The sequence below is a fragment of the Phallusia mammillata genome, chromosome 6, assembly GCF_965637545.1.
Source record: "Phallusia mammillata chromosome 6, kaPhaMamm4.hap1.1, whole genome shotgun sequence".
NCBI lineage: Eukaryota > Metazoa > Chordata > Ascidiacea > Phlebobranchia > Ascidiidae > Phallusia > Phallusia mammillata.
In genome coordinates, this window is record NC_137257.1 from 11,697,561 (window position 1) to 11,710,443 (window position 12,883).

Sequence of the window (12,883 nt, forward strand, 5' to 3'; positions counted from 1 at the left end):
TGCACCGTAACCAAACAAACTTTCCTTTTGTGCACTATCCCATCCACTGTGAGCAGAAGACGATTGTTTGCAAATAATCCCACTTGCGCATGTAAACAAAGCGACTTTTGACCGCGTGAAAAACCGTCTACCTTCCCAGCAAATCGGCTTGCGAAAAAATGCCGGCAGCGTAGTGACTGGATTGTGTGAGGTGAAGTGAGATGGGAGGCAGTGAGGCGGTCATTGGGGCTGTGCGGTTTACCTTCTAGTGCCAGTTATTGTTTTCGAGTGCTCGTAGCCTCAGTTTAGCTTGCTGAGTTGTAAAACTGTTTGATGATGTTTCCTTCTTGATAAGGAAGTTTAGTAAAGTTGAATATGAAAAAATATGTCAGTAAGCAAAGTTTATTTTGCAATCTGGAACTCGGATCGTAGCTTTTGTGGTAACCATAAACACCTAATAGAAGGATTTCATTAGTTTTGTAGTGATCGCACTAATATGTATATTTATCGAAAAAAGTGCTAGAAAAGTTTTTTTTAGTGTTAGAGAAAACTGTCATAGCATCGCACAGATCTGATCACATGACAAGCCAGGTGGTATTAAAACTCAGAATGTAATTTGAAACGAGGTCAAGAACCTTGGGAATTCTCGCAAAGTTAATTATGTGGTCAGGCATGTCACGGTAACTTCACTTAACGCCATCAAACCGCCATAGTCGAATTGTGTGGAAGTCTACTCCTATTAATTTTGCAAATGCGTTCTTTGTAAAAGGCCAGTTTGTGATGTTTGATGAGCATTGTTGTACAATACTGACCTGTGTCCGCGATTTGTTTGCTTTTGCTTGTCTGTCCAACACACATTGTAGCATTGTCGCAAATCGCGTTGTGAGCTAGACATCGAATTTCCGGCGCAGCAACATGCTTCACCTCGTATTTTATTAGCAAATCCTTATCTCCGTTCACATCGATTACACTCAGTTGCTCTTATTCACATAATTTGCCAATTTTCCTCGTCCACTTTGCTGAAATTGTCCCCACGAATTATTCTGTAGTGCCTCTACTTTGTGCACTGTGAGTTTCGTTTATGTTTGTCGCCCGTGCAACAATTGCTAAGGGCATGTAAACTATAAACAACCAAACCAACGCTTAGGCTTTCTTTACTATTTATCTGGAATATAGATCAAAAATATTCCAAATAAGAATTTGTTTAACACCATAAAAAATGTTATCGTTAAATGCTTACAAAACGAGCCTACTTCTTGATTGATGCTTTGGTGGTATTTTTACTATGGATGTCAACTTGCACACGTCATTCCACTGGTTTGGATATGCCAACAATATTGCAATTACGACGTTCCCCGCTGAGTATAAAGTATGCACACGTGCCAATTTCATCACGTTGGCAACATTTCGCATTTAAGCATTGTAGAACTTACCATAGCCTCCAAATCACTGGCTACAAGCAGATTTCATCGTAAATTTCAGAACAAGTTAAACCCCAAATGGGTCAACAAACAATGTAGGCCGCCCTGTCATTTAGACCAGACCCTGTAATATTGTCCCTGGCCGATGATCAAGCGAAGCTCTTGGCATGTTTGTTGTTGTTCGGTCTCCGAATGTTTTTTCTTGCGAGGAAGATGACGGGTGTAACGGCAGTGGATGAGCGGCTTACAATCGCCAGGTCCAACCTCGTGCTTTTAAAAGGGAAATTTCGCAAACCCTTAGTTGTTTTTATGGCCGCTTGCTTAAAAGAAAAACTGTCGATGTGGCATTTAAATTGAATTTAAAGGACATCTTTTTTCAGTCGGCATGACATATCCTTGCATCAAGGTGTTAAAACTTGAAACACTCAAAGCTTGCTGCAAATTTTAGCAAAAAATTCGAACAATATTTTCTATGTCGTAAAAACATTTCTAAAGTCAATTACGGAGATGGATAGAATCGACAGATGACCACCCAAGTCGTCGCCCTGGTTGTAACTTTCATGCAGCCCCAAACCAGATAAGCGTGCTAGGCTAGGCCTCACAAATACGGATTTAATTAAGGCCGAGAAAATGTTGCTGCTCGGTTAATCGCACCGCCAGGCAGCTTTGCGACTACGTTGATAACAGTAACTTGACTTGCTGCGTTTCGTCAAGTGGAAAGACATCCGAAAGTGTCACTTGGCCGAACAACATGCTAATGACCACTCAGCTAATGGCCGCTGTTAACATCTCAGTGACACTTTTAACTGTGTATGTCATCAAACTTGGGTCATAGTCGTTTTGACGTTGTGGGCAGTGATTCAAAAATATGACCTTTCCTAAAAATAATGTCGTAATAGCGATAAACTGCATTTTAAAAGCATATATTTAAAATTGTGCAAATGCAATAAAATTTGGTTCAGTTGTTGTATACGGTTAATTAGTGGTAGCGAAACGACGCATACATGTGAGGTATTGATAGATTGATAGAAAAGACGTTTTACAAAACTGTCTTCTCTGTTTGCAATGTATCTGAAGGCTTGGAAAATTTATTTATTGTGCTGGTTGTCTTCAAAAGACGTTTGTGGTGTGTGATAACGGTGTTTGAGTTTGTGGGGAACGTCCTTGTTTCACTCTGCTTCTATTTGCAGACCTCTCTTTCAGTAGGTCAGTTTGATTTTTGTGAAGATATGATATGAGTAGGACAATAGCAGGAAGGTAGAGCAAGGCGCTCCGAAACAATTTAACGGCAAACGTGAGTTTAAATAGTCATGAATTAATGCGACTTGTGAAGGGATAGGACAAAGATCATGTCTGGGATGTGGAAACACATTTACTTTTTGCTGGTGAGTTTCAGAAATACGCATATTTATTTTGATTACGCCATATTCATGCAATACTACTGCTTTCGACCGTAAATATAACTTAAGTAAAGTCTTGTGGATGCAAAAGTGAGAAAAATTAAAAGAAAAAGGTTCCTTTATTCAATTTTTGGCAAATACAAATTGATTGAAAATAAATTATTGTACACAAAAAGCCGAAATTTGAAACCAATGTTTGATTTTTCGCACAAGTGTTAGTGTGACTTGTTTTACCTTAATGTTCCCATAGTTGTGTACAATTTGTAGTTATTCTACTTCGCGTTGACCTCGTCTTTTGTTAAGTATGTGTGTTGTGTAAATGTCAGCAAACGATGAATTCCTACCGCAGTATTCTTTCCTGTCCTTCCCTAACAATGGAATTATTGTCAGGATAAAAGTCAACTGTGGCTTTCCAACGAAATTTACTGGCAAATTAAACTGAATGTATCTGAACTTATTTATGTTGTACCGTTTGTCACGTCAAGATCGTTTACAATTTAAGCCAGAATTCTTGGAATATATGTGGTATAATGTTTGATTTTAGACGCCCACGCAAATAATCATATCTGAAGTCTTTCATGCAAGATATCGTATGAACTACCATACACAGGTGTTGCATATCCAAATGTAACGCCTCATATCCCATATCAACTGTTTGTGGTTTTTCAATTTGGTACGGGTCGACAAATAAGTTATAACTTTGTAAAAACCTCTTGTATTTTTGGCCCACAAATCGCGGGACTAATTTGTGTTTGATGTATGTGCAGATCATGCAGAGCTTCTACATCACTGTTATTCCTGTCGACAATTCACTTCCTGTGTTGGTAAATCTTGGAATTCGGGTTCAGGAGGGTGTGAGAAAGACTGTTACTTCATACGAACTCCGGGCCGAGGACCAGGACACAGCGGTGAGTAAAACTTTCTTGCATTCTCTTTTAGCTATTTCTATTTTGTGAAAAAAATGTAAATCACTCATTTTTTTCCTTTTTATTGAAATAGGCGACATTTTGAATTTTTTGGGGCAAGCTTCTTAACTGATAGTTTTGAATAAAAGTACATTCCTTCGAATTTTAAAGCAACTGGTTTGAAATGGTGTTGAGAATAGTAGGTAATGAGGCGATCACTGGCTTGGCACACCATGTAAGATTAGAAGTTACTAGTGGTGAAGGGTGAAGAGGAGGGGACCATCCTAACCAACCTTTCTTTGTGTAAACAACAACGATATCACCGAAGCCATTTGTCTGTCTGCGGGTTTGTCACACTCTGATGCCAGTGAATGCCAAACTTTGACTTTGTGTCGAGACTAATCAGCCGCTCAAATGTTTAATGTGAAAAAAGGTTGCCTAGAATGGTAAAACTTTACATTGCGAAAGAACTTTGTTATCGACATCTCGTAGCTCCGTGTGATCAACTTGTTAATTACCGGTTAGGGATCTGGAGTCACTCACTAATCTTTTTCGCTCTTTGCAAAACAAACAAACTCGCTTTTCCCCACATTCGGCGACATGAGACACAACCGACAGTTCAGCCAAACCCACATTGCCCCGTAAGCTTCGTTTCGCATCGTTGAACGTGTGTCCTGTGTAAACGAGAAACAAAATCTTTCAGCGCCCTTTCATCTCCTTACCACGGTGCCATCGCTTGGCTGGTATTACGTAATCCGACTGCCTTTTGCAGCAGTACATTGAACCACACTGGCTTATTCGTCAACAAGCGACTTATGTTTGTGCGTAATTTGCTTCCGTTGCTTTGCAGAGCGAATCGATAACCTTTAAAATCGTCGTACCGCCCCAAAACGGCGCCATAGAACGAACTACCAACGGCCGACAATACGTACCTGTGACCACGTTTACAATGGAAGATTTGTACGAAAGCAGGATTAGCTACAATCATGACGGAACCAACTCCGTTACTGATAGGTGTGTACTTTTTTTCTTATTAATCTTCCGTACCTTTTTGTCAAATAATTTTTGTTTTTTTGTTATTGTAATACTTATTCTGTACATTTGATAGATTTACATTCACTGTGAGTGATGGAACGAACGAGGAATTTCAAATATCTGAAGAGGAAAGTCTGATAACAACAACTCAACCTCAGGTACATCCACTTTTTCACTAAATTGGACTTAAAATTTCTCAGATAACATTACAAACATGTTCCTCAGACGTTTTTCGTCAAAGTCGTCCCAGTTGACGATGGCACACCACGTCTTATAACCAACGTTGGCTTGAGACACCTAGAGTACATGGATAATAAGGTAACAATTTGTTCTATTAACTGCACTGATGCGTGTCTTGATTTGATTAAAACATTTGCACAGTTGATTTAAATGCGTGTTTGTCTGCAGATGATGAATCCCATAACAAAAAATGCATTACTTACTGAAGATCCAGACACGCCTCCTGACCTCATCACTTACGCTCTGACGTCAGAGCCACGTCATGGTCATCTCGAGTCGAATTTAAACAGTGGACACAGTATCAGGTCATTTACACAAGGTAAGCTCTAACCAACATCAAAAAGAAAAATTGAAAAATAACAACTGTGTTTGTTTTGTCCGTAGTCGCCAAAATGACTGAAGCGTTAACTTTTCAATTATGTTCATATTTCGTACAATAACAAAAACTCTAAATCAACTGAAAATGCTAATATATATATTTCAAGCAACTCATGCCCTTCTATTTTTCTATATTCAGCTGATATTAACATGGGTTTAATTCGTTACGTTCTGAACGAGCTTCCGGATGATGAAACACGGGACTCGTTTATGTTCAATGTTCGCGATTCGCTCCCAAACGTTGTCACTGGAAACACGTTTAACATCAGATGGAGCGTAATTTCGTTCGACAAAGACAACTACACTGTAAGTGCTGTGCTACATAGAAAATGACCAGCCTATACCACTAGATATTTGACCAGAGTTTCACCAGATAAGCGTGGTATCTGCACCCAAATCTGCATGCAAAACTAATTCAAGTGAAAAATATTGGTCAAGAACCGTGAACTGTCTATTAATTAAACTAAATACAGGTTAACGCAATGTTCGTCTCGATTTAGGCAAGAAGGAAGCATATTTTATACATGACCCCACACTGTTTCATGTGTACAAGTTTTGCTGATGTCTTATATTTCCAAGTTAATAACTTTTTTAATCTGGATTTAGTTATCTGTAGTGGTAGTAAAGTATTAAAAGGTCACGACACACGACAGAGATCTTCTAACACTTTTCATCGCCACAAATCGATTTTTGAAGGGCTTGGACACTTGCTGCCTGAATGCACACTCAAGTGCCCGGTCGTTCTTTAGGCGCAAGCCAATTCTGTTTCGCCAACTAGCGCCTATTGTCAGTGAAGTTTGATCCATAGAGGCGCCATATTAACGTAAACTACCTATTCAAGACAGTTTTGGGTGATTGTTCGAGCGAGTCGGTTTTGTGTCGACAATCGACATCAAGCATCCTTGATAGAAATTTTGGGTCGGCTGACATGAAGTTGTCTTTATTCGTAGCGCTGTATCTTCACACAATATCAGTCGAGAAACTACATGACCTCAAATGTTACAACTATGTTTTTTTTTTCGTTTTTTTGTGTTTTATAGGAATGTAAACTTCTGTTTATGTCATAGAAGTGAATTCCCTAAACAGTTTAACAACCTATTCTGTATATAATCCGATTGTGTGAAAATAAAACATGAAATTGCTTAACATTCAGTGTACATAGAAACTAAAACTATACAGGCATTTTCGAATATCTTTACTTTATGTCACTTGTGTTTGGTGTACAATGAATGATATATGATTTAGGTGAACGAGGAGGCTGGGCGTGTTGACATCACTGTACGCCGAAGAGGAAACCTAAACGAATACGCCATTGTTCTTTGTCGAACCGAACACGGATCAGCTACGTCATCGACTGACGGACGGCCACAAACGGGCGCTGTGGATTACTTGGAGCATGCAGCCCAGGTTAGTTGATCGTCGATAGAAATCCGGTTTAAACAGTGAGCATGGCGCGAAATTGGACTATAGGTTGTTGTTACGAGACTACTGGTTTAGGTGTCATTAGAGAATTGTACCTTGACCTCGAACAGGGTTGGTGTTACGGCTTAGTAAATTATAGTACGCCAGGACCATTAAAGGCGTCATACCAAATCTGCATGAACGCTTTAGGGCTGATCCCAGTTATAAATATATGTTCATCTTAACGGCTTGGTAAATGATAAATTTCGTACAACAGGTCCAGTTTGACGAGCAAGCCACCGAGAAAGTTTGCTCGATTCAAATCAACGATGATGAAACTTTTGAAGGATTGGAAAGTTTCACAGTCGAACTGACAATTCCTGCTTACTCGCTGTTAGGTTGGTTACTCCCCAATATTTTACTAGTAAATAATTAGCTTTTTCTAACTGCCGGCATCTTTACACAGGTAACATCACAAGAACCACAGTGTACATTAACGACGACCATGACATGCCAACTTTGCAATTCGTCGAAACTCAATACACTGTAGAGGAAAGAGACACGACTGTGTTTATTCCTATTAAGCGAACAGGTTGGTACTAGGGATGGGCCGAGCCGAACCAGAACCCGAGTACTCGGTACCGAGCATCGCTGTTTTCAATGCTCGGTGCTCGGCCGAGCAGTTGCACAAACTGACCCGAGCGTTAAATTTGCATATTCATACCCTGCTAACATACGAAACTAGTGTTCTGAAGGGTGTCTATGAACAAAACGAATGATTTTTTAAATGTATTAGATAGTGGAAAACGCGTACTTCAGGGCATGTACAGCTTAATAAAACACCGCTGGTGACGTAAAGAGACCTTGTAGAGCTGAAACGTAGAAAGGGGATTTTTTGTGACGTCATAATGCACCGAGCGTGCTCGGCCGAGCACCGAGCATTAGAGTGAGATGTTCGGTGCTCGACCAAACAGAACATTTGCAGTTTTGGCACATCCCTAGTTGGTACTATTTATTTTGACAAAGAACCTCAAAAACGTGTATTTGTGATATTATGCTTTGTTGTGTATACTTTGATTGCCTCAGTTGTGTACGGTATTTCGAGGTAAACATATGTAACTAGCATCCCTGATTTGTGGCCTAATAACTAAATGATCACATTAAAATTGCAAATTAATTGATTTAAACATTTGTTTTTAGCCTGTAAAGTGTGCCGAAACATATTTAGTGTGTTAGTGTGCCAAAAACTGAAAAAGTTAGCCCACCACTCTAGCTTCTAGCTTGTTTGTAAAACCTAAGCCAGACAGTTGCATATTGCTTAATTCGTTCTGTCATCTTAGGTGATATCGAAAAGGCATTGTCTGTAATCTGTTACACGGAATCCAAAACTGCCACTGGTTCGCTGCTGGATCGAATACAATCTGGTTCCGACTACAAAAGTCGTGGAAGACATTCCGGGGAAAGCATCATCACCTTTGCTCCAGGTAAACCTAATACCTTTCCATCTCGCATGTTTATGGATTACTATAGGTTAACGTTGGAATTTATTCGACTGTTTGTCGGATACACAAACATTTTTAATTACCGGTTGATCTGTAATTTATTCACTCGTATTCTTTTTCTTTAGGCGTTTCATCGACTACTTGTGACGTGAAAATCATCGACGATAGTTTGTTCGAAGATTCAGAGGAATTTATCGTGTATATTGTTGATGCTTCATCCGGATCAAAAATTGGGCAATTTTCCGAAGTAAGCCAAAAATTATTGCAATACATATATGTATACATATATGAACTTATAAGTTCTTCATTCACTCGGGATAAAAACGTTTGAAATTCAGTAAATTCGAAAGCGTTTGAAATTCAGTAGCAAAAACTTGGTCTTTTCCGTGTGTAACGGCTCAATGTTTATATTTAATGTAATTGATTTTCAGGCAACAGTTACAATCACTGGCCCTAACGATGCCCCAACTGTTTTTCTCACTGATCATCAATTGGTCTTCAGTGAAAGTGCTGGCACCATTGATATTCCGGTAAATTTTGTGTTGTTAGGTGTTTTTTTGCTTGTAGTTTATCAGTTATGAGCAGGTCAATATTTTTAGTCTTTTACATGGTAGTCGTTAATGGATTTACTGATGTAAGTGCGGATTTTTAACCTTAAAATATGATGCTTTTTATTTCAGTTGAGTAAACCTATGTAAAATAGTTTAGTATTTTCAAAAAAAAATCGCCATTCTTAATTATCGAATCTTCATTCCTTTTGACAGATTCGTCGCAGTGGTTCGGATCTGTCACAGCCCACAGATGTTTGGTGTTCGACAAAACAAAACGACCCCATTTCAGCACTTGCAGGTGAAGATTTCGTGCCAACTTCAACGAAACTTACTTTCCGTGAAGATGAAACTGCAAAGGTACCTCTTTTAATGTCTCATTTTTAAATTAGATTTTGGTTTGATTTTGGTGTAAATTCAAAAAATGACTGCAAACTGTATGCTTAAATGCATCTTTTCCTTGTCAACTTTTAGATTTGTTCGCTGACACTCCTGGATGATTCGCAATCTCCAACTGTGGAAGGAAACGAATCATTTATTGTTTATCTCAATTCGGTGCAGAAAGGTCGACTTGTTTCGCCATCCGAGGCTCTCATAATTATCAACGATACTTCGGATGATGGTAAAAATCATTTGTAGTTGCTTGCTCACAACCAATTCAAAATTTTGTCAAAAGCATAATGGTGGTTTTTATATGTTTTAGTTCCAAAGTTTGAGTTTGTGGATTCAAGCGTGACTGTAGAAGAGAGTGAAGGCGTTGTTTCTCTTCCCATATTGCGCTCTGGCGACACTAGCGGAGAAGCGTCGGTAATTTGCTTCACTCGACAAGACACAGCAGTCGTTGAAGAAGATTTCACCGAACGTTCGTTCACTGAGACTTCGCGCTTAGTATTTGTTGCTGGACAAACGGTAAGTTTTTGCTGTAGATTTCATTGCAAATTTATAATTATTATCCTAGCCCTGGTACTTCTGTTTGTATGTGTTTACAAAATTGTATTTGCATGTATTGCAACCCGAGTAAGCAATGCATCTATGGTCGAAATGATTGTAACCGGACTTTTTTACCCACAAAAGCAATAAAAGTTGATGACCTTTAATAGCGTAGTGTGAACAAACAGTCAGTATATGTCATTTGTGTGATTTCGCAGCTTGGTCATTGCAACGTGTCAATTGTGGATGACGCGATATACGAAGCAAGCGAGGGATTCAGCGTGAAACTGTCGAATGCGATGAGTAACGAATGGTACGGAGCACAAGTGGGTGAAAACGATGAAGTTCACGTCACCATCACGAATCACGAAGATGGTGAGTTTTGTGTAAAATTGTTTTAATGTACATGTAAATCTTATGGTAAATTGATTCTGGAAATCACCCAATTTCTATTGCAATTCTCGATTTTCACCTCTATATACCACAAGTTCTGAAACGTGTATTTCTAGGTTAAATTTTTTTAGCTTTCTTATTTGAGACAGATTATTTTGCGATAACGTTAGTGTCTTATTCAAGTGAAATGAAAAAGTTTTTGTTACAGTAGATTGGGGCATATAGGTTAAATGTTTCGGCACTTTATTTTACAAAAGTTACTATGACAAAGATTTCAACACAGATGTACATTTTAAGGAATAAAAACATCTTTTGAGCATTTGGTCTCCTAACTACCACTACAGCCTCTTTATCTCCGAACAACAATAAAATAATGATTCTGCTCCAGTCACCCTTAACCACACAATATGACTAAATGAAATTTGGTTGAGTATCTGGGGAAATAATTTCAGCGCATTCGTGCTATCTAGTTATCTCATGTTTGCATGACAGCCCCTACGCTGGAGTTTGAACGCGTGGAATACTCGATCCGTGAACCCAACTCAAATGACGACACCCGACTTCTCACTGTGCGGGTTGTAAGGACTGGTGACGTCAGTGAAGTTAGCAAGGTGGGTTCATAAAACACGTCTTAACCACCACAAAATAAATGTAAAACTAAATGCACAAAATAAAAGAAGAGAGATACACAAGATTAAAAGTCATGATAAAATTGTAACCTTTGTAAGCACATTAAGTTTATTCCAAAAGGTTTTTTCACTTGTGTGAGCAATTTCGTGGGTTAACATTTATCTTTTTTTCTGTAGGTTCGTTGCAGCACCAGAGACGGTTCAGCGAAATCGGGATTAGATTATGAACCAAAAAGCAGGTTGCTGAGGTTTTTACCTGGACAAAAAAGCGTCATATTTAAGGTAAACTTTCTAATCGAATATTATAATATCACGTATAGGAAGCGACCATCAATTTTTTCCCTATTACAAAAAATGGTATCAGGTTATAATATAGTATACAAAAGGTTTACTATGAAGAATATGTGATATTTGATTTGCAGGTAAACATTTTGTCGAACGAGGATACGGAATGGCATGAGACTTTCCTCATCAAACTTGGACCGAACGATCCAGTAAATGCGGTGATCGGTGAAAAATCTCAAACCACAGTCACGATTCTCGACAAAGACGCAGCAGGAAGTCTTGTTCTCCCATCAACACCAATAGTGGTAGGATTTGAATTTTTAAAGAAATGATCGAATTTCAACGCAACTGGCGGATAAATTTAATAAACCAAAATAAATTACTTTTAAATTACAATTAATGACATGTTCCAAACTGACTTTTTTCTGTTTGGTCCAAACTTTTTTTATTGCGGGAAAAACTGAATGTGGTTTTACTCTAGGTTTCGCTGCTTCATTACGATGACGTGGCAACAGGAATGAAAAGTGCACCCTCCCCAGGTTATCCACTCATATGTGTCACCCCGTGTGACCCTAAATATCCAAACTACGTCGACACACGAAGTTTATGTGAAGAGGCTGCGATTAACGCATCTGCTATTAAATTCAAATGGCAGGTTCGAAATGTTTCCACATAATAAGCATTGTTTCCAAGTGAGACATCTGTGTCCAATTTTAAACTTCCTGTGTACGTAGGTTGCTGTACCAACGGAAGAGGCAAATGGAATACCACCGTTTGAGACAATTACTCACAACACTCCATTCACAAGTGTTGACACCAAAGTGCTGGACAGCATTTACTTTGGAAGAAGGTAAACCCCCCGAAAACCACACTATGTCTGCAGTTTTTGTCATCCAATTTTTGATCCAAAACTTCTGTACTGTAGAGTCTGTGTCTTCTGTGATTTATTATTTGGTGGTAAACTGTTTGCTAAAATGCTAAATGCGTCGCATGAAACTAAAAATCTGATATATTGATAGAAGTCAAAATGAATCTTAAATCTTACTTTTGACTAATTTAACCAACCAACCGCAAAAAATCTTGCTGTCAAAAACCGCCTTAAGTATGTTAGCGAACGGGTGTTTACCAAAAAATGCAAAACATGACTCCTGTAACTTAATTTCAGATTCAATGTCCGCTGTGTTGCTCAAGCAGTGGACAGTGTTACCCATACACCTGGAACGCCATTGGTCAGTAAAGTTGTTACCGTGGCAACCGACAGCGGCTTATGTCACAGCTCAATAGTTTCCGGAACTCCCCGCAACTTCCAGGCACAAAGTTTCATCGCAAACTTGCGTTACATTCCACCTACTGCAGAAGAACACCCAAATACCATCCACATTTCGGTATGTATGATGGCTGTTGCCCCATGAAATTATTATTTCGGTAACACCGAGCTAGTTCTGTTGTTTTGCATATTAAGTATATTTTTGTACTGTATTTTGACGTACTGTATTTAAAGATCCGACATTTTACGCGTAAATTGCCGTTTATTGTGGCAAGACTTTTATGCGCAATAAAACCATCTTGTTCAGGTGAAAATTCCCCACCAAGATGGAAGACTTCCTCTCATTTCCACAACCCAGTTCAGCAATTTAGAATTACTTCTCTCCAGATCAATTGATCAAAGTCAACACGTTTGTTCTAATCTTGCCTATTCGAATGACGGAAATGAGGAAAGCAATTTATCGACACATATTGGCGAATGTAAGTTGCAGATTGTACTTGTATGGTGTATTACATAGCATTAAACCAAATACTCGGCGCCAAAAATGGGAGGCATAAAATACACAATCGT

The 12,883-nt window shown here is 38.8% G+C and overlaps 1 protein-coding gene across 2 annotated transcripts in view; it reads left to right on the forward strand.

Moving 5' to 3' along the window:
• The window catches only part of LOC145231994 (extracellular matrix organizing protein FRAS1-like), a 48,833-nt gene that overhangs the window by 30,270 nt on the left and 5,680 nt on the right, over positions 1 to 12,883 (forward strand). For both annotated transcript variants that reach the window (XM_080096476.1, XM_080096477.1), the window contains exons 47-69: positions 3,568 to 3,708; positions 4,556 to 4,719; positions 4,814 to 4,898; positions 4,966 to 5,058; positions 5,149 to 5,299; positions 5,498 to 5,664; positions 6,604 to 6,765; positions 7,037 to 7,157; positions 7,226 to 7,351; positions 8,100 to 8,243; positions 8,387 to 8,508; positions 8,693 to 8,791; positions 9,026 to 9,169; positions 9,284 to 9,431; positions 9,513 to 9,718; positions 9,958 to 10,114; positions 10,625 to 10,743; positions 10,939 to 11,043; positions 11,184 to 11,351; positions 11,528 to 11,701; positions 11,781 to 11,896; positions 12,212 to 12,431; positions 12,621 to 12,792. In XM_080096476.1, the coding sequence (XP_079952602.1) occupies positions 3,568 to 3,708; positions 4,556 to 4,719; positions 4,814 to 4,898; positions 4,966 to 5,058; positions 5,149 to 5,299; positions 5,498 to 5,664; positions 6,604 to 6,765; positions 7,037 to 7,157; positions 7,226 to 7,351; positions 8,100 to 8,243; positions 8,387 to 8,508; positions 8,693 to 8,791; positions 9,026 to 9,169; positions 9,284 to 9,431; positions 9,513 to 9,718; positions 9,958 to 10,114; positions 10,625 to 10,743; positions 10,939 to 11,043; positions 11,184 to 11,351; positions 11,528 to 11,701; positions 11,781 to 11,896; positions 12,212 to 12,431; positions 12,621 to 12,792 (3,304 nt within the window). The remainder of the gene's footprint in view (positions 1 to 3,567; positions 3,709 to 4,555; positions 4,720 to 4,813; positions 4,899 to 4,965; positions 5,059 to 5,148; positions 5,300 to 5,497; positions 5,665 to 6,603; positions 6,766 to 7,036; positions 7,158 to 7,225; positions 7,352 to 8,099; positions 8,244 to 8,386; positions 8,509 to 8,692; positions 8,792 to 9,025; positions 9,170 to 9,283; positions 9,432 to 9,512; positions 9,719 to 9,957; positions 10,115 to 10,624; positions 10,744 to 10,938; positions 11,044 to 11,183; positions 11,352 to 11,527; positions 11,702 to 11,780; positions 11,897 to 12,211; positions 12,432 to 12,620; positions 12,793 to 12,883) is intronic.